This window comes from Cheilinus undulatus, linkage group 21 (assembly GCF_018320785.1).
Source record: "Cheilinus undulatus linkage group 21, ASM1832078v1, whole genome shotgun sequence".
Lineage (NCBI taxonomy): Eukaryota > Metazoa > Chordata > Actinopteri > Labriformes > Labridae > Cheilinus > Cheilinus undulatus.
Genome location: NC_054885.1, coordinates 41,400,167 through 41,423,577, shown reverse-complemented (window position 1 = coordinate 41,423,577; position 23,411 = coordinate 41,400,167). Strand labels below are relative to the sequence as shown.

Here is a 23,411-nt window from a genome sequence, read left to right as displayed (position 1 = left end):
GTCCACCCTCTGCAGCTATAACAGCTCCAACTCTTCTGGGAAGGCTTTCCACAGGTTTAGGAGTGTGTTTATGGGAATTTTTGACCATTCTTCCAGAAGCACATTTGTGAGGTCACACACTGATGTTGGACCAGAAGGCCTGGCTCTCAGTCTCCGCTCTAATTCATCCCAAAGGTGTTCTATGGGGTTGAGGTCAGGACTCTGTGCAGGCCAGTCCAGTTGATCCACACCAAACTCTCTCCTCCATGTCTTTATGGACCTTGCTTTGTGCTCTGGTGCACAGTCATGTTGGAACAGGAAGGGGCCATCCCCAAACTGTTCCCACAAAGTTGGGAGCATGGAATTGTCCAGAATCTCTTGGTATGCTGAAGCATTCAGAGTTCCTTTGACTGGAACTAAGGGCCAAGCCCAGCTCCTGAAGAACAAGCCCACACCATAATCCCCCCTCCACCAAACTTTACACTTGGCACAATGCAGTCAGACAAGTACCGTTCTCCTGGCAACCACCAAACCCAGACTGGTCCATCAGATTGCCAGATGGAGAAGCGTGATTGGTCACTCTAGAGAAGGCATCTCCACTGCTCTAGAGTCCAGTGGCGGCGTGCTTTACACCACTGCATCCCACGCTTTGCATTGCCCTTGGTGATGTATGGCTTGGATGCACCTGTTACCATGGAAACCCATTCATGAAGCTTTCTACCACTGTTCTTGAGCTAATCTGAAGGCAGCATGAAGGTCTGGAGGTCTGTAGCCATTGATTCAGCAGGAAGTTGGCGACCTCTGTGCACTATGCGCCTCAGCATCCTCTGACCCCGCTCCATCATTTTACATGTCCTACCACTTGGTGGCTGAGTTGCTGTCATTCCCAGTGGTTTCTACTTTGTTCTAATACCACTGACAGTTGACTGTGGAATATTTAGGAGCCAGGAAATTTCACCACTGGACTTGTTGCACAGGTGGCATCCTATCACAGTACCACGCTGGAATTCACTGAGCTCCTGAGAGCGAGCCATTCTTTCACTAATGTTTGTAGAAACAGTCTGCATGCCTAGGTGATGATTTTATACACCCGTGGACATGGAAGTGACTGGAACACCTGATTTAGATTATTTGGATGGCTGAGTGAATACTTTTGGCATTGTAGTTTTATATCGCCATCACAATATTGGGGGGAAAAAACAACAATTAGATAGTTTTCTCAGATTGTTCAGCCCTGATCTCATGTATGAAACAGTCAAACTTGATCAGGACCTGAAGGTCCCTGAAGTGAAGGGAGTTCCCCTAAATACCCTAAACCCCTGTGGTTCTTTACATGGAGGAGTTTTTAAACTTAGGGGGAGTTTTAAAGTTAGAGGGGGTTTTTCAGAAGCTCAAACACAGCGCTGAGTTTTTATCTTTTTATGCATTAACCAGACTGATGTAAGGCTGACGCCTCTGTTAGACCTTTAAAACAGTCACAGCCATGCAAAGATAGTGGATTATTTCTGTGTTTCACTGATGGTCTGGATCTGTGTCTGATGTAAATTTACAGACTAAAAGAGCCTTCAATAACCATTTCCAGAGTCAGGATTCAAAGTCAGTGAAGGATTGGTTATTAAAGTCAGAACCATGTTCAGGACTCAGTCTGAGGTCACTGCTCATCACAGAGAGAGTTCATAGAGGACAGGAGTCCTTTCAGTTTCAGTCTCGTTTTAGTCATTTACATTTACAGTCATTTCTATCCTTTTCAGTTTTAGTCCATAAAAGTCCTCAGATTTTAGTCTTTACTTTTAGTCCAAGCATTTGTTCTCCAAATGTTTACCAGATGACCTACAGGGGGCGCTGTAAAAATAACTACAGTTATCATTTTAATCAGGATTTTCTGCATCAGGAGAGCAGCACCTGTGGGGATTCAATGCTTTGACTGTGATTCAGCAATCCCATAGTGAAATTCAGGCCCTGCTGATGAGAGAACACCCAGAGCTTCAGATAAACTGGTATTTTATCAAAGACAGCCACAGGATTCCTCATGAACATCACCTGAACATCAGTCTGACTACAGAGTCCTCCTTCTGCAGTCAGACTGAGAGCTAGAACCATTTCAGACTAGATGGACCAGTTTGAGCTGACTATAAATAAACCACTGAGACAGACTGGGTGTGTGTTGCCTCAGCTGTCAGTCAGATGGGAGAGTCAGGAAATGTTTAAAATCAGCTGTCCTCAGTCAGATGTCTCTCTGTGCTGTTAAGATCTCTGTCCTCTCTGTTTCAGAGCAGCAGATTCCTGTCCTCTCTCTGTTTCAGCTGTCCTCAGTCAGATCTCTGTCCTCTCTGTTTCAGCTGTCCTCAGTCAGATCTCTGTCCTTTCTCTGTTTCAGCTGTCCTCAGTCAGATCTCTGTCCTTTCTCTGTTTCAGCTGTCCTCAGTCAGATCTCTGTCCTTTCTCTGTTTCAGCTGTCCTCAGTCAGATCTCTGTCCTCTCTGTTTCAGCTGTCCTCAGTCAGATCTCTGTCCTCTCTGTTTCAGCTGTCCTCAGTCAGATCTCTGTCCTCTCTGTTTCAGCTGTCCTCAGTCAGATCTCTGTCCTCTCTGTTTCAGCTGTCCTCAGTCAGATCTCTGTCCTCTCTGTTTCAGCTGTCCTCAGTCAGATCTCTGTCCTTTCTCTGTTTCAGCTGTCCTCAGTCAGATCTCTGTCCTTTCTCTGTTTCAGCTGTCCTCAGTCAGATCTCTGTCCTCTCTCTGTTTCAGCTGTCCTCAGTCAGATCTCTGTCCTCTTTCTGTTTCAGCTGTCCTCAGTCAGATCTCTGTCCTCTCTGTTTCAGCTGTCCTCAGTCAGATCTCTGTCCTCTCTGTTTCAGCTGTCCTCAGTCAGATCTCTGTCCTCTCTGTTTCAGCTGTCCTCAGTCAGATCTCTGTCCTCTCTGTTTCAGCTGTCCTCAGTCAGATCTCTGTCCTCTCTGTTTCAGCTGTCCTCAGTCAGATCTCTGTCCTCTCTGTTTCAGCTGTCCTCAGTCAGATCTCTGTCCTCTCTGTTTCAGCTGTCCTCAGTCAGATCTCTGTCCTCTCTGTTTCAGCTGTCCTCAGTCAGATCTCTGTCCTCTCTGTTTCAGCTGTCCTCAGTCAGATCTCTGTCCTCTCTCTGTTTCAGCTGTCCTCAGTCAGATCTCTGTCCTCTCTCTGTTTCAGCTGTCCTCAGTCAGATCTCTGTCCTCTCTGTTTCAGCTGTCCTCAGTCAGATCTCTGTCCTCTCTGTTTCAGCTGTCCTCAGTCAGATCTCTGTCCTCTCTGTTTCAGCTGTCCTCAGTCAGATCTCTGTCCTCTCTGTTTCAGCTGTCCTCAGTCAGATCTCTGTCCTCTCTGTTTCAGCTGTCCTCAGTCAGATCTCTGTCCTCTCTGTTTCAGCTGTCCTCAGTCAGATCTCTGTCCTCTCTGTTTCAGCTGTCCTCAGTCAGATCTCTGTCCTCTCTGTTTCAGCTGTCCTCAGTCAGATCTCTGTCCTCTCTGTTTCAGCTGTCCTCAGTCAGATCTCTGTCCTCTCTGTTTCAGCTGTCCTCAGTCAGATCTCTGTCCTCTCTGTTTCAGCTGTCCTCAGTCAGATCTCTGTCCTCTCTGTTTCAGCTGTCCTCAGTCAGATCTCTGTCCTCTCTGTTTCAGCTGTCCTCAGTCAGATCTCTGTCCTCTCTGTTTCAGCTGTCCTCAGTCAGATCTCTGTCCTCTCTGTTTCAGCTGTCCTCAGTCAGATCTCTGTCCTCTCTGTTTCAGCTGTCCTCAGTCAGATCTCTGTCCTCTCTGTTTCAGCTGTCCTCAGTCAGATCTCTGTCCTCTCTCTGTTTCAGCTGTCCTCAGTCAGATCTCTGTCCTCTCTCTGTTTCAGCTGTCCTCAGTCAGATCTCTGTCCTCTTTCTGTTTCAGCTGTCCTCAGTCAGATCTCTGTCCTCTCTGTTTCAGCTGTCCTCAGTCAGATCTGTCCTCTCTGTTTCAGCTGTCCTCAGTCAGATCTCTGTCCTCTCTGTTTCAGCTGTCCTCAGTCAGATCTCTGTCCTCTCTGTTTCAGCTGTCCTCAGTCAGATCTGTCCTCTCTGTTTCAGCTGTCCTCAGTCAGATCTCTGTCCTCTCTGTTTCAGCTGTCCTCAGTCAGATCTCTGTCCTCTCTGTTTCAGCTGTCCTCAGTCAGATCTCTGTCCTCTCTGTTTCAGCTGTCCTCAGTCAGATCTCTGTCCTCTCTGTTTCAGCTGTCCTCAGTCAGATCTCTGTCCTCTCTGTTTCAGCTGTCCTCAGTCAGATCTCTGTCCTCTCTGTTTCAGCTGTCCTCAGTCAGATCTCTGTCCTCTCTGTTTCAGCTGTCCTCAGTCAGATCTCTGTCCTCTTTCTGTTTCAGCTGTCCTCAGTCAGATCTCTGTCCTCTCTGTTTCAGCTGTCCTCAGTCAGATCTCTGTCCTCTCTGTTTCAGCTGTCCTCAGTCAGATCTCTGTCCTCTCTGTTTCAGCTGTCCTCAGTCAGATCTCTGTCCTCTCTGTTTCAGCTGTCCTCAGTCAGATCTGTCCTCTCTGTTTCAGCTGTCCTCAGTCAGATCTCTGTCCTCTCTGTTTCAGCTGTCCTCAGTCAGATCTCTGTCCTCTCTCTGTTTCAGCTGTCCTCAGTCAGATCTCTGTCCTCTCTGTTTCAGCTGTCCTCAGTCAGATCTCTGTCCTCTCTGTTTCAGCTGTCCTCAGTCAGATCTCTGTCCTCTCTGTTTCAGCTGTCCTCAGTCAGATCTCTGTCCTCTCTGTTTCAGCTGTCCTCAGTCAGATCTCTGTCCTCTCTGTTTCAGCTGTCCTCAGTCAGATCTGTCCTCTCTGTTTCAGCTGTCCTCAGTCAGATCTCTGTCCTCTCTGTTTCAGCTGTCCTCAGTCAGATCTCTGTCCTCTTTCTGTTTCAGCTGTCCTCAGTCAGATCTCTGTCCTCTCTGTTTCAGCTGTCCTCAGTCAGATCTCTGTCCTCTCTGTTTCAGCTGTCCTCAGTCAGATCTCTGTCCTCTCTGTTTCAGCTGTCCTCAGTCAGATCTCTGTCCTCTCTGTTTCAGCTGTCCTCAGTCAGATCTCTGTCCTCTCTGTTTCAGCTGTCCTCAGTCAGATCTCTGTCCTCTCTGTTTCAGCTGTCCTCAGTCAGATCTCTGTCCTCTCTGTTTCAGCTGTCCTCAGTCAGATCTCTGTCCTCTCTGTTTCAGCTGTCCTCAGTCAGATCTCTGTCCTCTCTGTTTCAGCTGTCCTCAGTCAGATCTCTGTCCTCTCTGTTTCAGCTGTCCTCAGTCAGATCTGTCCTCTCTGTTTCAGCTGTCCTCAGTCAGATCTCTGTCCTCTCTGTTTCAGCTGTCCTCAGTCAGATCTCTGTCCTCTCTGTTTCAGCTGTCCTCAGTCAGATCTCTGTCCTCTCTGTTTCAGCTGTCCTCAGTCAGATCTCTGTCCTCTCTGTTTCAGCTGTCCTCAGTCAGATCTCTGTCCTCTCTGTTTCAGCTGTCCTCAGTCAGATCTGTCCTCTCTGTTTCAGCTGTCCTCAGTCAGATCTCTGTCCTCTCTGTTTCAGCTGTCCTCAGTCAGATCTCTGTCCTCTCTGTTTCAGCTGTCCTCAGTCAGATCTCTGTCCTCTCTGTTTCAGCTGTCCTCAGTCAGATCTCTGTCCTCTCTGTTTCAGCTGTCCTCAGTCAGATCTCTGTCCTCTCTGTTTCAGCTGTCCTCAGTCAGATCTCTGTCCTCTTTCTGTTTCAGCTGTCCTCAGTCAGATCTCTGTCCTCTCTGTTTCAGCTGTCCTCAGTCAGATCTGTCCTCTCTGTTTCAGCTGTCCTCAGTCAGATCTCTGTCCTCTCTGTTTCAGCTGTCCTCAGTCAGATCTCTGTCCTCTCTGTTTCAGCTGTCCTCAGTCAGATCTCTGTCCTCTCTGTTTCAGCTGTCCTCAGTCAGATCTGTCCTCTCTGTTTCAGCTGTCCTCAGTCAGATCTCTGTCCTCTCTGTTTCAGCTGTCCTCAGTCAGATCTCTGTCCTCTCTGTTTCAGCTGTCCTCAGTCAGATCTCTGTCCTCTCTGTTTCAGCTGTCCTCAGTCAGATCTCTGTCCTCTCTGTTTCAGCTGTCCTCAGTCAGATCTCTGTCCTCTCTGTTTCAGCTGTCCTCAGTCAGATCTCTGTCCTCTCTGTTTCAGCTGTCCTCAGTCAGATCTCTGTCCTCTCTGTTTCAGCTGTCCTCAGTCAGATCTCTGTCCTCTCTGTTTCAGCTGTCCTCAGTCAGATCTGTCCTCTCTGTTTCAGCTGTCCTCAGTCAGATCTCTGTCCTCTCTGTTTCAGCTGTCCTCAGTCAGATCTCTGTCCTCTCTGTTTCAGCTGTCCTCAGTCAGATCTCTGTCCTCTCTGTTTCAGCTGTCCTCAGTCAGATCTCTGTCCTCTCTGTTTCAGCTGTCCTCAGTCAGATCTCTGTCCTCTCTGTTTCAGCTGTCCTCAGTCAGATCTCTGTCCTCTTTCTGTTTCAGCTGTCCTCAGTCAGATCTCTGTCCTCTCTGTTTCAGCTGTCCTCAGTCAGATCTCTGTCCTCTCTGTTTCAGCTGTCCTCAGTCAGATCTCTGTCCTCTCTGTTTCAGCTGTCCTCAGTCAGATCTCTGTCCTCTCTGTTTCAGCTGTCCTCAGTCAGATCTCTGTCCTCTCTGTTTCAGCTGTCCTCAGTCAGATCTGTCCTCTCTGTTTCAGCTGTCCTCAGTCAGATCTCTGTCCTCTCTGTTTCAGCTGTCCTCAGTCAGATCTCTGTCCTCTCTGTTTCAGCTGTCCTCAGTCAGATCTCTGTCCTCTCTGTTTCAGCTGTCCTCAGTCAGATCTCTGTCCTCTCTGTTTCAGCTGTCCTCAGTCAGATCTCTGTCCTTTCTCTGTTTCAGCTGTCCTCAGTCAGATCTCTGTCCTCTCTGTTTCAGCTGTCCTCAGTCAGATCTCTGTCCTCTCTGTTTCAGCTGTCCTCAGTCAGATCTCTGTCCTCTCTGTTTCAGCTGTCCTCAGTCAGATCTCTGTCCTCTCTGTTTCAGCTGTCCTCAGTCAGATCTCTGTCCTCTCTGTTTCAGCTGTCCTCAGTCAGATCTGTCCTCTCTGTTTCAGCTGTCCTCAGTCAGATCTCTGTCCTCTCTGTTTCAGCTGTCCTCAGTCAGATCTCTGTCCTCTCTGTTTCAGCTGTCCTCAGTCAGATCTCTGTCCTCTCTGTTTCAGCTGTCCTCAGTCAGATCTCTGTCCTCTCTGTTTCAGCTGTCCTCAGTCAGATCTCTGTCCTCTCTGTTTCAGCTGTCCTCAGTCAGATCTCTGTCCTCTCTGTTTCAGCTGTCCTCAGTCAGATCTCTGTCCTCTCTGTGTGATCTGTAGGCAGTCAGATCTCTCTCCTCTCTGTTTCAGCTGTCCTCAGTCAGATCTCTGTCCTCTCTGTTTCAGCTGTCCTCAGTCAGATCTCTGTCCTCTCTGTTTCAGCTGTCCTCAGTCAGATCTCTGTCCTCTCTGTTTCAGCTGTCCTCAGTCAGATCTCTGTCCTCTCTGTTTCAGCTGTCCTCAGTCAGATCTCTGTCCTCTCTGTTTCAGCTGTCCTCAGTCAGATCTCTGTCCTCTCTGTTTCAGCTGTCCTCAGTCAGATCTCTGTCCTCTCTGTTTCAGCTGTCCTCAGTCAGATCTCTGTCCTCTCTCTGTTTCAGCTGTCCTCAGTCAGATCTCTGTCCTCTCTGTTTCAGCTGTCCTCAGTCAGATCTCTGTCCTCTTTCTGTTTCAGCTGTCCTCAGTCAGATCTCTGTCCTCTCTGTTTCAGCTGTCCTCAGTCAGATCTGTCCTCTCTGTTTCAGCTGTCCTCAGTCAGATCTCTGTCCTCTCTGTTTCAGCTGTCCTCAGTCAGATCTCTGTCCTCTCTGTTTCAGCTGTCCTCAGTCAGATCTCTGTCCTCTCTGTTTCAGCTGTCCTCAGTCAGATCTCTGTCCTCTCTGTTTCAGCTGTCCTCAGTCAGATCTCTGTCCTCTCTGTTTCAGCTGTCCTCAGTCAGATCTCTGTCCTCTCTGTTTCAGCTGTCCTCAGTCAGATCTCTGTCCTCTCTGTTTCAGCTGTCCTCAGTCAGATCTCTGTCCTCTCTGTTTCAGCTGTCCTCAGTCAGATCTCTGTCCTCTCTGTTTCAGCTGTCCTCAGTCAGATCTCTGTCCTCTCTGTTTCAGCTGTCCTCAGTCAGATCTCTGTCCTCTCTGTTTCAGCTGTCCTCAGTCAGATCTCTGTCCTCTCTGTTTCAGCTGTCCTCAGTCAGATCTCTGTCCTCTCTGTTTCAGCTGTCCTCAGTCAGATCTCTGTCCTCTCTGTTTCAGCTGTCCTCAGTCAGATCTCTGTCCTCTCTGTTTCAGCTGTCCTCAGTCAGATCTCTGTCCTCTCTGTTTCAGCTGTCCTCAGTCAGATCTCTGTCCTCTCTGTTTCAGCTGTCCTCAGTCAGATCTCTGTCCTCTCTGTTTCAGCTGTCCTCAGTCAGATCTCTGTCCTCTTTCTGTTTCAGCTGTCCTCAGTCAGATCTCTGTCCTCTCTGTTTCAGCTGTCCTCAGTCAGATCTCTGTCCTCTCTGTTTCAGCTGTCCTCAGTCAGATCTGTCCTCTCTGTTTCAGCTGTCCTCAGTCAGATCTGTCCTCTCTGTTTCAGCTGTCCTCAGTCAGATCTCTGTCCTCTCTGTTTCAGCTGTCCTCAGTCAGATCTGTCCTCTCTGTTTCAGCTGTCCTCAGTCAGATCTCTGTCCTCTCTGTTTCAGCTGTCCTCAGTCAGATCTCTGTCCTCTCTGTTTCAGCTGTCCTCAGTCAGATCTCTGTCCTCTCTGTTTCAGCTGTCCTCAGTCAGATCTGTCCTCTCTGTTTCAGCTGTCCTCAGTCAGATCTCTGTCCTCTCTGTTTCAGCTGTCCTCAGTCAGATCTCTGTCCTCTCTGTTTCAGCTGTCCTCAGTCAGATCTCTGTCCTCTCTGTTTCAGCTGTCCTCAGTCAGATCTCTGTCCTCTCTGTTTCAGCTGTCCTCAGTCAGATCTCTGTCCTCTTTCTGTTTCAGCTGTCCTCAGTCAGATCTCTGTCCTCTCTGTTTCAGCTGTCCTCAGTCAGATCTGTCCTCTTTCTGTTTCAGCTGTCCTCAGTCAGATCTCTGTCCTCTCTGTTTCAGCTGTCCTCAGTCAGATCTCTGTCCTCTCTGTTTCAGCTGTCCTCAGTCAGATCTCTGTCCTCTCTGTTTCAGCTGTCCTCAGTCAGATCTGTCCTCTCTGTTTCAGCTGTCCTCAGTCAGATCTCTGTCCTCTCTGTTTCAGCTGTCCTCAGTCAGATCTGTCCTCTCTGTTTCAGCTGTCCTCAGTCAGATCTCTGTCCTCTCTGTTTCAGCTGTCCTCAGTCAGATCTCTGTCCTCTCTGTTTCAGCTGTCCTCAGTCAGATCTCTGTCCTCTCTGTTTCAGCTGTCCTCAGTCAGATCTCTGTCCTCTCTGTTTCAGCTGTCCTCAGTCAGATCTCTGTCCTCTCTGTTTCAGCTGTCCTCAGTCAGATCTCTGTCCTCTCTGTTTCAGCTGTCCTCAGTCAGATCTCTGTCCTCTCTGTTTCAGCTGTCCTCAGTCAGATCTCTGTCCTCTCTGTTTCAGCTGTCCTCAGTCAGATCTGTCCTCTCTGTTTCAGCTGTCCTCAGTCAGATCTCTGTCCTCTCTGTTTCAGCTGTCCTCAGTCAGATCTCTGTCCTCTCTCTGTTTCAGCTGTCCTCAGTCAGATCTCTGTCCTCTCTGTTTCAGCTGTCCTCAGTCAGATCTCTGTCCTCTCTGTTTCAGCTGTCCTCAGTCAGATCTCTGTCCTCTCTGTTTCAGCTGTCCTCAGTCAGATCTCTGTCCTCTCTGTTTCAGCTGTCCTCAGTCAGATCTCTGTCCTCTCTGTTTCAGCTGTCCTCAGTCAGATCTCTGTCCTCTCTGTTTCAGCTGTCCTCAGTCAGATCTGTCCTCTCTGTTTCAGCTGTCCTCAGTCAGATCTCTGTCCTCTCTGTTTCAGCTGTCCTCAGTCAGATCTGTCCTCTCTGTTTCAGCTGTCCTCAGTCAGATCTGTCCTCTCTGTTTCAGCTGTCCTCAGTCAGATCTCTGTCCTCTCTGTTTCAGCTGTCCTCAGTCAGATCTCTGTCCTCTCTGTTTCAGCTGTCCTCAGTCAGATCTCTGTTCTCTCTGTTTCAGCTGTCCTCAGTCAGATCTCTGTCCTCTCTGTTTCAGCTGTCCTCAGTCAGATCTCTGTCCTCTCTCTGTTTCAGCTGTCCTCAGTCAGATCTCTGTCCTCTCTCTGTTTCAGCTGTCCTCAGTCAGATCTCTGTCCTCTCTCTGTTTCAGCTGTCATCAGTGAGTCTGTGGAGATTCTCCTCCTTCTACATCTACTTCGCTCTGCTGCTCATCGCTCTCATCCTGAGCTGTCTCTCTGACCAGCCGCCGCTCTTCTCCCAGGCCGTTAAAGACCAGGTCAGTCCTCCTCTCCTTCATTCTACAGTCTCACAGCTATGCTCAGGTCCAGCATGAACTAACAGAAGGTAAACTACCAAAAACTAGAGGTCATGACCTTTATAGAAGAGGAGCTGAGGAGGAACAGGGATGTGCATTTATATTTTGTCATGGTTTAGAGTTAGGGGGGACCTCCCCCCAGGTGTGGTCTTGAGTTCACCTTTATCTCACTGCTGCTCAGACCGTCTGCTGTTTGACTGTCAGTTATTGAATCTTTACCCAGGTGGATCACACACCTGTCCTTTATGACCTCACATCACCTTTATGAGGATTTATGTAAGATAAATTAATCTGCAGGGATTTTCATGAATGCTCTGTTTGTGTTTAAGTCTGTCAGGGTAAATAATCTGACCTTTATGGTTTAATGATTAATGATCAGCACAGAGTAGGACTTCATCTCTGAAGGGAGACAGGATATTAGACGCTGTTTAAAATGGTTTACAAACTAATACCAACGTCTGAGAACAAGAGGAAACGCCACCTTTAAGTTCATCTAACTGGTGTCTGCTTCAGTAGTGAGTCTGTCCTCATTAATGCACCAGTAAAAGCCTTTATACCTGTGTTTTAAAACAATAGTAAGTATAAATGAGTGTTTACTAATGCAGCCTTAAAGCCTTTATACCTGTGTTTAAAATGAGGTGAAAATGATATTAAGGCTGTTTAGCTGTTTACTAATGTTGAACTAATGAGCCGTTATATCTGTGTTTAAAATAAACCATTCATAATCTACTAATGTTTCTAAGGCCAGGGTTAGATTGACTAAAGCTGTTAGCTGTTAGCTAAAGCGTTGCTAATCCTGGTTTAAAGCTTACTCAGGCCTGGCTGAGGAGTTTCTAATGTTTGTTTTACTAAAGCTCCTCTGATTCTTTTCTAATGCTGAAGTTTATGAAAGCTTTCTTCTTCTAATGCTTAGAGATCCTTCAGTAATGCTGCACTAATATTAGTGTGGTTATTCTGAGTATTTCTTAAAGCCCTGAGGGTTTAAATCTTCATAAAGATAAATCTGGAGGAGTTTAAATTTGAGGCTCATCATGTCCTCGTTGTCAGACCATAAAGAATGAGTTAATCTGTTCTTTTTTATTTATAACTGAATTTTATTCATCAGTATTGCCAAAGACTTTTATGAGAACCACTGACAACCACAATAATCCAGGGAAAGTGTGAATTAAACTGATTTAATGATGGTATTTCCTTTGTCAGAACCCGTGTCCTGAACCCGGGGCGTCCTTCCTCTCCAGAATCACCTTCTGGTGGATCACCAGGTGAGCTCACCTCCAACGTCCCAGCAGCGCTGACCGTGATGGGCCGGGTCCCCAGCTCAGGCCAGGGTGGTCCTAAACCAGAACTTTAACCTGGTTCTAGCAGAGGTTAGATGGAGCTGAGACCTGTTTAGGAGATGGTGCAGAGCTGCACACATTTACATCAGTACTGAGTGGTTTAAAGGGTTAAAGTAAAGAAATATTAACATATAAACACAGCAGTAATGAGCACAGACACCACGCTGATGTTTCAAGAGATCTGTGAGAAGAATCAGGAGAAAGGCAGTGATTTTATGGAGAAAGTCTGGTTTCTATCAGTTTGAATCAGTTCACTGAAAGGAACAAAGTAAATCAGCTAGATGGATAACTGAAGCATGAAGATCGATGCTGGTCTGGTTTCAGCTTCATGAATGTTTAGAGCGTGTTTTCTACTTCATCAGGGATCACAGGTTTAGGTTTCTAAGCTGGTTTAATAAAAGAAGGACCAAAGATGATCATAGTGATGACAACAGTCAGATTTATGGGTATTAAAGTGTGTTTTACAGTCTTTTACTGTTTCTATTCTTCCTGTGATATTAAACAGTAAACCTGGTCCTGATCCTGGTCCTGGTTCTGATTCTGTTTTCAGTGCTGCTCCAGTTTTAGGCTGTCATCTCTGATAGTCTACCCTACCTCTGTGTTTTTAAGGCGTTAATGACGTTTAGGGCTCTCAGGTGATCCCGGCGTTCTCTGCTTTAACCCTTTCCTCCCCCCTCTCTGCAGGATGATGGTGACGGGCTTCCGGCGCCCCCTAGAGGAGAAAGACCTGTGGTCTTTGAACCCTGAGGACCGCTCGCACCGAGTCGTTCCTCAGCTCGTCCGCCGCTGGAACAACGAGTGCCAGAAGGTCAAAAGGTCAGGGGTTGTTGTTTAAGTAGCTGCACAGCGCCTCTCAGTGGTGGAAAACACCACATGTTTGTGTGTATTAAATATCTGTGTACATCTGTGTCAGGACGGAGCAGAACATGGTGTACTCCCCTAAACGACCACCTCGCTCTGAGAGTAAAGAGGTCCGGGCTGTGGAGGAGTCTGAGATCCTGCTGGTTAAAAACCCTCAGAAAACCAAGGAGCCATCCCTCCTCTGGGCCCTGTGCCTCACCTTTGGCCCCTACTTCCTCATCTCCTGCCTCTATAAGATCATCCAGGACATCCTCATGTTCGTCGGCCCTGAGATCCTGCGGTGAGAAACTCAGAGAAAGCTATAAGTAGATGATTGAGGGTAGAACAGTCCAGACATGCCTGGTGGTGAGATGAGGTGTGGTTTGGCTTGATCTACGGTGGCTGAGGAGGAGAACTGATCAGTAGCAGCCAAAACGACACGTTAAGACAAACCTCAGCATTTTCAGAAACACTGCTAATTAAAGAGGAACATTCAACATCCAAAAGCAAATGCAACGACTGAAAAGCTGCAAAGGAACTGAAAACTGAAACTGCATGAACATCAAAAGTGCTGCAAACAAAGAAGCAGTGCAAAGTCAAAAACATGCAAACTCAACAGGAGAGAAGCATCCAAATCCAGAAGTTCCTGTGAGAACATTCCGGGTCAGTTTGGGTGGGAAAGTTTCAAAGTTTGATAACAGAGAATTTAGTAAAAATCACAGAAAGGATGGAGCTAAAGCCAGTCCAGTCTGTGTTTTGATACCGATGTTCCCATCTCAGTGCTTTTGTCTGGTTTCTCTGCTTCCAGTCGCTGCTTTTGTTTGGGTTGTAATTTTCAGCTTTTCTGATGAAACAGCACGTCTGCCTCCATGTGAGTCGTTTCAGCCGGCGTTGATCGTCTGCCATTCTCAGCCGCCATGATGGTTACTGACAGATACCTGGTTTTAAAGGAAGCTTTATTTCAGACTCATGAATAACCTGCAGCAGTGTGTTCCTGCTGCAGAGTTTGATGAGTCTTCAGTGTTTCTGAGATTTCTGAGACTTGGTCATGCTTTAGTGGACCATGAATAAGATCCTCTTTCCATCCAGGCTGCTGATCCGCTTTGTAAACGACTCCAGCGCCCCCTCCTGGCAGGGTTTATTCTACACGGCTCTGCTCTTCGTCTGTACGTGCGTGCAGTCGCTCATCCTGCAGAGATATTTCCACGTCTGCTTCGTGTCGGGCATGCGTCTGCGGACCGCCATCATCGGCGCCGTCTACAGGAAGGTACGGACAATTTCATGTTCAGACAAGTGGATTTAGACTTCCTCTTCTTTATTTCTATTAAAGCCTGCAGATTTGGAGCTTGAGTACAGATACATGAGTCTTTATTGAGGCTGTCACAGTACCAGAACTATAAACTCTGACATGATTCAGTAAAAATGAACCAGTATGTAAACCTGTTAAAGAGCATGGCAGCAAAGATAGAAGCCCCAGGAAAGTCAAAGTAAAAATCTGTTTAGATCATAAAAGTGTGCAGACAAACTCCTGTGTGTCACCTAAAAAGCACAAATATGATGAGGATGTTTCTGCTGAAGTATTTGTGTGATTTAGACGTTGTGCAGAGTTTTCTGGCAGGTTTATTCCTTTCTTCTGCAGCTGTCTTATTAATCAGACGTAGCCAGCGTTTATTCATGCAGCCTGTCCTCCTCTGCTCTCTGCCTGTTTAAGAGAGAAAGAATCCAAACTTCCTGTCCTTCATGAGACTTTAGAACAGGGCTCATCATGTACATTTATACAAGGGTCAGATTTAGTCTTGGCAGAACCTCTGGGGGCCGGACTTTCAAATCAACAAAAACTAAATTTTACATTTTTGCCACTTTTCACCCAGCTGCCACTCTTTAACCCCTGTTTTGCACTTTTCTTGCTAATTGTGGCCCCTGTGTGCAAATCATTAGCACCTTTCCACTACTGTGCCGGGCTATTTTTGCTAAATGTCTGCCCCTCTTTGACACTTAAGCCCAATTTTTGCCACTCTTTAACCCCTTTTAAACCACTTTTCCTTCATGTTTTATCCCCTTTGTGCCACTTTTTTTAATCCATTTTTGCCATGTTTCGTGTGTTTTTCCCTCTTTTTTTTAACCTATTTTCATTTCATTTTTTGCACTTTTTTGCTAATTTTAACCCATCCTTCATACTTCTTTCCCCATTTTTGCCACATTTTAACCTCTTTTCACCACTTTTCTTGCCATATTTTGTCCCTTTGTGCCACACTGTAACCCATTTTGCCACTATTCACCCATTTTTACCACTCTCTAACCCTTTTTCACTACCTCATTTTTCAATTTTTGCACCATTTCTGCCAACTTTAACCCTTTAAATGTTTTTTTTTGTTGTTGTTTTTTTTTTTTTTACTAATAATGGCTGGCAAGTAAATTTCTTTAAAGAACAATCAAATGTTAAGTCATTCTAATTCTTTTAAATAACCTTTTGAATAACCTTTAATAAACTTTTAATAACCTTTTAAAAAACCCTTTAAATAACTTTTGAATAACCTTTTAATAACCTTTTATAACCTTTTAAAAACCTTTTAAATAACCTTTTAATAACCTTTTAAATAACCTTTTAATAACCTTTTAAATAACCTTTTAATAACCTTTTAAATAACCTTTTAATAACCTTTTAAATAACCTTTTAATAACCTTTTATAACCTTTTAAAAACCTTTTAAATAACCTTTTAAATAACCTTTTGAATAACCTTTTAAAAACCTTTTAAACAACCTTTTAAATAACCTTTAATAACCTTTTAAAAACCTTTTAAATAACCTTTAATAACCTTTTAAAAACCTTTTAAACAACCTTTTAAATAACCTTTAATAACCTTTTAAAAACCTTTTAAATAACCTTTTAATAACCTTTTAAATAACCTTTAATAACCTTTTAAAAACCTTTTAAATAACCTTTTAATAACCTTTTAAATAACCTTTTAATAATCTTTTAAAAACCTTTTAAATAACCGGAGCTCTTGATATTACAGAGTAATATAAAAACGATAATCACGGTTCATTCTTTCCTTCTGGATCTGTTGAGAGGGCTGTATCATGATCTCAGAATAAAATTCTCGTGTTCGTTAACAGAAATCTCTGTGTGCGTGCTCTGTCTCTGCGTCTAACCCGTGTGTCGGCCATGTTTGTGTTTTCAGGCGTTGGTCATCAGCAGCGCGGCTCGTCGTACGTCCACCGTGGGAGAGATTGTGAACCTGATGTCTGTGGACGCTCAGCGCTTCATGGACCTCATCACCTACATTAACATGATCTGGTCCGCCCCCCTGCAGGTGGTCCTGGCTCTCTACTTCCTGTGGCAGGTGAGATCCGGAGCAGACGGACTGACCTTGGTTTACATCCAGACCCGGGTCTGAGGTCTCATGACCCTGAAGTCTGCTTCATTTGATCAGTTTGAACAGAACCGTACCAAAATATCCAAAAACTCTGTTCATAACAAGTGTTATCTGCAGACACACTTTGGTAAAATCCGGTCTAGATGGTTGTCTTTTAGACAGGAGGGAACCCAGACACAGAACCAGACCCTCATGTCTGATGTGAGAACGTGCTGAGGCCTCTTCACTCCTAGAATTATAAATAATGGAAGAAGCTGGAGAGTAGAAATGTTGTCAGGAGTTTCCTCCTCACCCAGCTGCCTTCAGATCCAACTTTAACTTGTTTTTTATGTTTGTTCTTTGTGCAGAATCTGGGTCCGTCTGTTCTGGCTGGGGTGGCTGTGATGGTTCTGATGGTTCCTATTAACGCCGTCATCGCCATGAAAACCAAAACATACCAGGTAAGACTGCCACGCCCCCCTCCATTACAGCATTTCTGCTCTGACTAAACATGTACTGATCTGTTTTTGGAAGGGAACCTGACTGAGATGATTTTTATAAGCAGCCTCACTGTGACCTTAAATCATCTTCTTATGCTCATTTTCATCGTTTTGTGTTTTTTTGCGGGATCATTTTGCATGTTTGAGGTGTGGTTACTTGATGTTGCGTGTTAAAAAAAAAAAAAAAAAACAGGCTGAAAAATGTCATTTGGCTGAAAAATATCCAAAGGAGAAGTCTCCTGACATGAGCATCTTTATTCAGTTTAAATTAAAACCAATGAAAGCCTGATCATTCATTCTTTTTGACAAAGAAACAAACGTTTCTTTCTTCTTCATGTACAGGATGAAATTGTGTTCCATGTTTCTTTTATTCACATGTAGAGTGAGACGAAGGGCAGAAAGGTTTTTGTGTTCTGGCTGCATAGATTCCAGTTTTAGTCACTTTGTTCAAAAATATTTAAAATAAAAAAACCATAAGAACAAGAGGATGAGACTTAACAATCAACCTTTGCATCATGCAGATTGAAGGATACGATGCATGCAGAGATGTTTAAATACATAAAAATAAGCAGAAATGCCAGTGAAAGGCTGCAGAGCTCTGTGATGGTCTCTGTAGACCTGCGGAGCTCTAATCATTCTGTTTCTGAGATAACCTGTGTCTGTGTGCTGGTGTTTGTGTGGGTCAGGTGGCTCAGATGAAGAGTAAAGATAACCGCATCAAGCTGATGAACGAGATGCTGAACGGGATAAAGGTGCTGAAGCTGTACGCCTGGGAGCTGGCCTTCAAAGACAAAGTGTCCGAGATCAGAGAGAGCGAGCTCAAGGTGCTGAAGAAGGCGGCCTACCTGGGAGCCATGTCCACCTTCACCTGGGTCTGTGCACCGTTCCTGGTGAGTCACGCAAACGTGCTAGGAAACATGCTATCGAACACGGCGACATGTATGGACAAAGAGCAGAGAGGGAGGATATTATCAGGCTATTTCGGCTCATTTCAGCTTTAAAATCTGCATGAAAACGTCCCAGACTCTAGAGGGTCCATCAAAATTGCAGAAAACTGCACATTTAGGAGGGTTGCAGTTTTTTAGAAGTATGAACGACATTATTAACCAATGTCAGGTTTCTCTGACTCGTACCTTCCATACCGTCAGCTGTTTTCTCCACTTCAGCACTTCTGTTTTTGTTGGAGCAGTACTGATGAGATCTAACTAAAGCTCTAGTGAAGCTGTATAGATCTGTGTGTGTGTTTCCTCTGCAGGTGGCTCTCTCCACGTTCTCCGTCTACGTGCTGATCGATGAACGGAACGTACTCGACGCGCAGAAAGCGTTTGTGTCTCTGGCGCTCTTCAACATCCTGCGTTTCCCTCTCAACATGCTGCCCATGGTCATCAGCAGCATGGTGCAGGTGAGAGGGCATCCTACCGCCAGATTAGAGTTTAAAGTTCAGGGAAATACGGGCATCGACCCAACGGTGGTGAGGTTTGGAGTAGACGGGAGATGAGTTCAGACTCTGAGAAAACCTGAAACGACCGTAGAGGAAGGACCTGCTGTCATGTTTGACCTCAGAGCCTCTGTTCATAGGAGAAGTTTCCTGTTCCTGCGGTCTCTTAGACGGTTAGTATGCAAACATGGAGAGACAGAGAGAGAAATATGATGGAGGGGACGCCCTACAAAGTCAGAATACCTGAGCTTCATTTAAAATCCAGATGTAGTCATTTAAAACTAACCCACAGAAGTATGGAGCTATTTTTGTTGGAAAACTATTTACAGATGCAAACTAAGATCTGCAGATGTGTGCTCAAATCCACAGATATGTGTGCGGCAGAAGTGTAGAAAAGTCAGGTGTGTATGACGGCCTACTGAGGAGGATTTCAGTTGTCACTGATGACTGCGAGTGTTTTCAGAACTTGGAGCAAAAAGAGTTTTCTGAACCAAACTGAGCCAAGTCCATGATTACATACTGGTCTACACCAGGGGTCATCAGGTACCTCTGCACAAGGTCCAGATTTAGTCTCAGTAGAAACTCTGGGAGCCGGACTTTCAAACACACAAAAATTACATAAACGTTTTCCTCTGATATAAATGAAATTTTTCTGCAGTAGTGTTTGTGTTTTCTTTAAAACTCAAGACATTTTTAGTCATTACAGTGAGATCTATCTTCTATTATCTATCATGCAGCAGGACACGAGGAGACAGACCTGGACCCCTGAAAATCCCAGAGACTGGGCCCTCTTGTCATTTAGCACCAATATTAACCCTTTTTGACACATTTAACTCCTTTTTGATACTTTTTGCCCCTTTTTTTCCCTTTAATCCCAATTTTTGCTACTTTTAACCCATTTTTGATGCTTTTTGCCCCTTTATCCCATTTTTGCCATTCTTTAAACTTGTAAACCACATGTCCTGCGTGTTTTTCCCCTTTGTGCCACTCTTTAATCCATTGTTTGCCACTTTTCTTCTAATTTTGCCACTTTTTAACCCCTTTTCATCACTTTCTTGCACTATTTTTTTGTCATTTGTAACCAATTGTTGATACTTTTTGCCTCTTTTTGTTCCTCTTTCACCATTTTTTGCCACATTTTAACCTCTTTTCACAACTTTTTCTGTCAATATTTGTCTCTTTGTGCCACTCCACAACCTGTTTTGCCATTTATCACCCATTTTTGCTGCTCTCTAGCCCTTTTCACCACTTTATCTGGTCATTTTTGCAGCACTTCTGCCAACCTTAACCCTATTTTTAAATATCTACTAATTATGACAGTAAATTTCTGTAAAACAGATCAAATGTGAAGTCATTCTAAAACTATATCAATATTAATTGTTTGTGGGATGGATTTAACAGCTGCAGAAATTTAAAGCCAAAGGATACTCTTAAAACCACAACATCTTCTTTTCCTCCTTTTCTGAATTTAATGATTTTTGGGGGCTGGACAGGAAGCTTTGGGGGGCCTGATATGGCCCCCGGGCCACCAGTTGGTGATCAGTGGTCTATACATTTGCTGATTAGTGCACGTGTTTGTGGATCTTTGTACAGATTTCCACATCTTTGCACACATTTGCAGACCTGTACACATATTTGTGGATTTGTGTGCAGATCTTTGTATTAGCAGATAGTTTAGCAACAATAGCTCCATACAGAAATAGAAGGAAACAGAATAAAAGATGAGACCACTGGACTGTAGGACTCTTCTGTCCAACAACATCGGCTAATAGATGGAATAAAATAGTCTGACACCAGGACTACCAGTGAGCTTCAGCCCAGACTGAAATAACAAAAACGTGACCAGTGACCTGGACGTTCATGGAGGAGTAAGAAGGGGAGAAGGGAAGGAAGGAAGGCTCCTAGAGAAGGAGGAGAAGTTAGAGGGAGAATCAAACATGACCAGAACGATGCATTGACTCTAAAGTCTTTGTCCTCCTCCTGGGTCTGCAGGCGAGCGTGTCTCTGAAGCGTCTGCGGGTGTTTCTGTCTCATGAGGAGCTGCAGGAGGACAGCGTGGAGCGCACAGCCGTGTCAGACTGTGAGTCCTGACTGTTTGTTTGTTTGGTCAGAGGTAAATACAGGCCTCAGTAACACGCCTCTGTCTCCTCTCAGCTCCAAACAGCATCGTCATGGAGGACGCCGTTTTCAGCTGGTGCAGGACCGAATCACCGACACTCAAGAAGTATGTTTGTCATCTTTACCCAGCATGCTTCTGGGCACTTGCATCAATAAAAACAGGGCTGACCCTTTTACTGTCAGAGGACCAGAGAGTCATATGTGCAGGGCATTTCACTGTGAGGCACCGGCTCAGAGTTGGTACCAGGAACTTTGTTATCCTGGGTTTAATACTCTGTTTGGGGACTTTATAATAATGCATTCATGTTTTTCTGTGTGACGGCTCGTTCTTGTACGTCATTTATAGATGCTTTAGTGGAGAGGAAGGAGACAGAAATGGGAGATCAGGAAACTTAGTAAAAATGATTTAAAAGTGTGCAACAGCCCTTTACTGCACATGCACACTGACCTCTATGATCCTTTAGTGATCACTGATTAGACTTCTCTTCATGATCTCTCCAGGTTGAACGTTTGTATCCCAGAATGCTCTCTGGTGGCCGTGGTGGGACACGTTGGATCAGGAAAATCCTCCCTGCTCTCTGCTCTGCTGGGAGAGATGGACAAACTGGAGGGAAGCGTGTGTGTAAAGGTGAGCGCTGCTGACCACACCAGAAGGATGGAGGTGACAAAGAAATACACTTGAAGAGAGTTTGGTTTTCAGATGGAGGTTTTAGCTCTGCTTTTATCCACCAGTGGAAAACCTGAGGGAGGAATTACTGAATATAAGCTGCTTCATGAACCAGCTTCTGTAGTTCAGGTGTGTCAGGTTCAGGTCTGGTTAGTCCTGGTGTAATGTCAGTGTAGGCCAGCAGGGGGTGTCAGTCATGCTCCAGGACAACACAGGTGAACTGGGCCGAGTGTGAGGTCATCTGTAGACCAATACAGTGTGTTTCTTCCTGCAGGGTTCAGTGGCGTACGTGCCCCAGCAGGCGTGGATCCAGAACTCCACGCTGAAAGAAAATATCGTGTTCGGTCAGGAGAGGAGGGAGGCGTGGTATCGGCAGGTGGTGGAGGCCTGCGCTCTGCAGCCTGACCTGGAGATCCTTCCTGCAGGAGATGAGACCGAGATCGGAGAGAAGGTGCGGGAGCATGAGCGTCAAACCTGAGACGGTCTCTGAGACCAGGACTGTAGAGTCAAAGGTTAAAAACGTGACAGGAATGATTGACTCTTGGTTTTCCTCCTAACCAGGGTGTGAATCTGTCTGGAGGTCAGAAGCAGAGGGTCAGTCTGGCCCGGGCCGTGTACTGCGACCGAGCCGTCTACCTGCTGGACGACCCGCTGTCCGCCGTTGACGCCCACGTAGGCAAGCACATCTTTGATCATGTGATCGGCCCGCAGGGACTGCTGAAGGACAAGGTGTGTGACCTCTGCAACACTGAAGTTTACTGCGTCACGGTTACGGGACTTTTCAAGGCTGAGTGGTTAAAAATGAGACGATCTGTGATTTTAATGATCAGTAGTTAAAAAGGTCCAAACACTTAAAAAAAAAACACATCCTGTTTGATACCAGGAGGAATTTATCAGAAACTCTAAATTACACAGAAATATCTGCAGCCTTTCTATTTGGAAACCTGCCCAGTGTTCTGTGTTTTTGAGTTTTCCTGTCATAAATGACCCGTTAGCAGCTGTCCAGGACTTCTTCTGTTCCTGTGGTGTCACACTAAATCAGCGTTCTTATCAGGGTCTGATCAACCTTTAAATCCAGGTATGATGAACCAAAAAGCTGTTAGAAACACTCCTAACTGCTGATAAATGTGTGTGTAACCTGTGTGCAGACCCGTGTGCTGGTCACACACGGCCTGAGCTACCTGCCCCAGGTGGATCTGATCCTGGTGATGGTGGACGGTCAGATCACAGAGATGGGCTCGTACCAGCAGCTCATGGACACCGACGGAGCCTTCGCCGAGTTCCTGCGGACATACTCGGCCGGAGAACATACAGACAACGACGGTGAGAGTCAGCGTGCCGTATTTATCTGCTGGTTTTCTTACCTGCATGTTTAAAAGGAGCTTATTTGTTTGTTCATGGTCATGATTTGGCCCTCAGTCTGCCGTGCCTCACCTTAATGCTAATGTGGTCCAACAGTCGATGTGATCAGGGTTAGCTTTAAAGCAGGGGTCTAACCTGAGGGCCTAACAGGGTCCAGATTTGACTGAACACTGTCAGGTAATGAATTATAGGGGAAATTAAACAGTGATGATAAAGGATTTTAAGATTCCAGAAAAACAACAAGTCAAAATGATTAAATATCACAGCATCAATGTTATTGTATGTCCATGTCAAATAAATGCTAAATAAAGAAACAAATAAATGAGTTAAAGGCTCAAAATCTGAGATAAAAAGTCAACTTTATAAGTCCTAAAGGTCAAAATACAAAATTAAAAGTCAAAATAAGGTTTTTAAAGGGTATATATATATGAGACAGAGAGTTAAAATCATGAGTGTAAAGGCCAAGATATGAGATAAAATACAAAATTGTGACTCTGAAAGGTCAAAATATGAGAGAAAAGGTCAAAATTATAAATTTAAAATGTCAAAACTGAAATAAAAAGTCAAAAACCTAATTTCAGTCCTAATCTTGGGATGCAAAATGGAAATATGAAATGAAAACACAAATTGATATTTTTCCCACATTCCTGACTATTTCTACTCTCCACTTTTTTAGATTTTCATAACTTAACAAGGATTTTTTTAAATCTTTGAGGTTAAATTTAAATTTCTATCCTGGAGGAAATCCACAGACCTCATTCCGGTTAGCCAGTTCTAACTAAGATATGAAATGATCTTGCGGGCCGGGTAAAACTACACCATGGGCCACCTTTGGCCCCCGGGCCTTGAGTTTGACACCCGTGGTTTAAAGTCAGCGTGCCAAAGTGGGAGTGGCTGTAGTTCCATCACAGCTACATCACTCACATCTGGAGGGCTCATGTGTATCCCTGTTTATAAAGTCAGATATTTTTGTCTTCTTCATGTAGAATCGGCCCCAAAGGGCGGAGCCAAAGGTCTGGAGAACGGCAGCGTGACGGCTCTGGCCGGGTGAGTGGACCTGGAGGAGAACAGACCTCATGGTCAGATCAGATCTGTGATGATGGAGAGAACCTGCTGCTGTACATCCTGTCATCTTTGTTTCTTGTCTGTTAGCAGCAGTCCGACCGTCAGCTCTTCATCCAAACAGATGGAAAAAGACGATCAGCTGCAGAACAAGAAGACCAAAAACCCTGAGGTGGGAAAGCTGACGGAGGCCGACAAAGCCAGCACCGGACGGGTGAGTTCAAAGGTCACAGAGATCAGGGTACCG

At 45.3% G+C, this 23,411-nt stretch overlaps 1 protein-coding gene across 3 annotated transcripts in view; it reads left to right on the top strand.

The window, feature by feature from the left end:
* The window catches only part of abcc1 (ATP-binding cassette, sub-family C (CFTR/MRP), member 1), a 44,185-nt gene that overhangs the window by 9,108 nt on the left and 11,666 nt on the right, over window positions 1-23,411 (top strand). For 2 of the 3 annotated variants that reach the window (XR_005993555.1, XM_041816725.1), the window contains exons 4-20: window positions 10,319-10,444; window positions 11,684-11,745; window positions 12,505-12,636; window positions 12,734-12,961; window positions 13,750-13,927; window positions 15,844-16,005; window positions 16,386-16,478; window positions 17,204-17,407; window positions 17,773-17,919; window positions 19,948-20,035; window positions 20,110-20,179; window positions 20,575-20,701; window positions 21,015-21,191; window positions 21,302-21,469; window positions 21,889-22,063; window positions 23,089-23,149; window positions 23,255-23,378. Coding sequence is in view for 2 of the 3 variants with exons in the window: in XM_041816725.1 (XP_041672659.1) it covers window positions 10,319-10,444; window positions 11,684-11,745; window positions 12,505-12,636; window positions 12,734-12,961; window positions 13,750-13,927; window positions 15,844-16,005; window positions 16,386-16,478; window positions 17,204-17,407; window positions 17,773-17,919; window positions 19,948-20,035; window positions 20,110-20,179; window positions 20,575-20,701; window positions 21,015-21,191; window positions 21,302-21,469; window positions 21,889-22,063; window positions 23,089-23,149; window positions 23,255-23,378 (2,322 nt within the window). In the remaining variant the exon portion in view is untranslated. The remainder of the gene's footprint in view (window positions 1-10,318; window positions 10,445-11,683; window positions 11,746-12,504; window positions 12,637-12,733; window positions 12,962-13,749; window positions 13,928-15,843; window positions 16,006-16,385; window positions 16,479-17,203; window positions 17,408-17,772; window positions 17,920-19,947; window positions 20,036-20,109; window positions 20,180-20,574; window positions 20,702-21,014; window positions 21,192-21,301; window positions 21,470-21,888; window positions 22,064-23,088; window positions 23,150-23,254; window positions 23,379-23,411) is intronic. The other variant, XM_041816727.1, reaches the window with a different exon arrangement.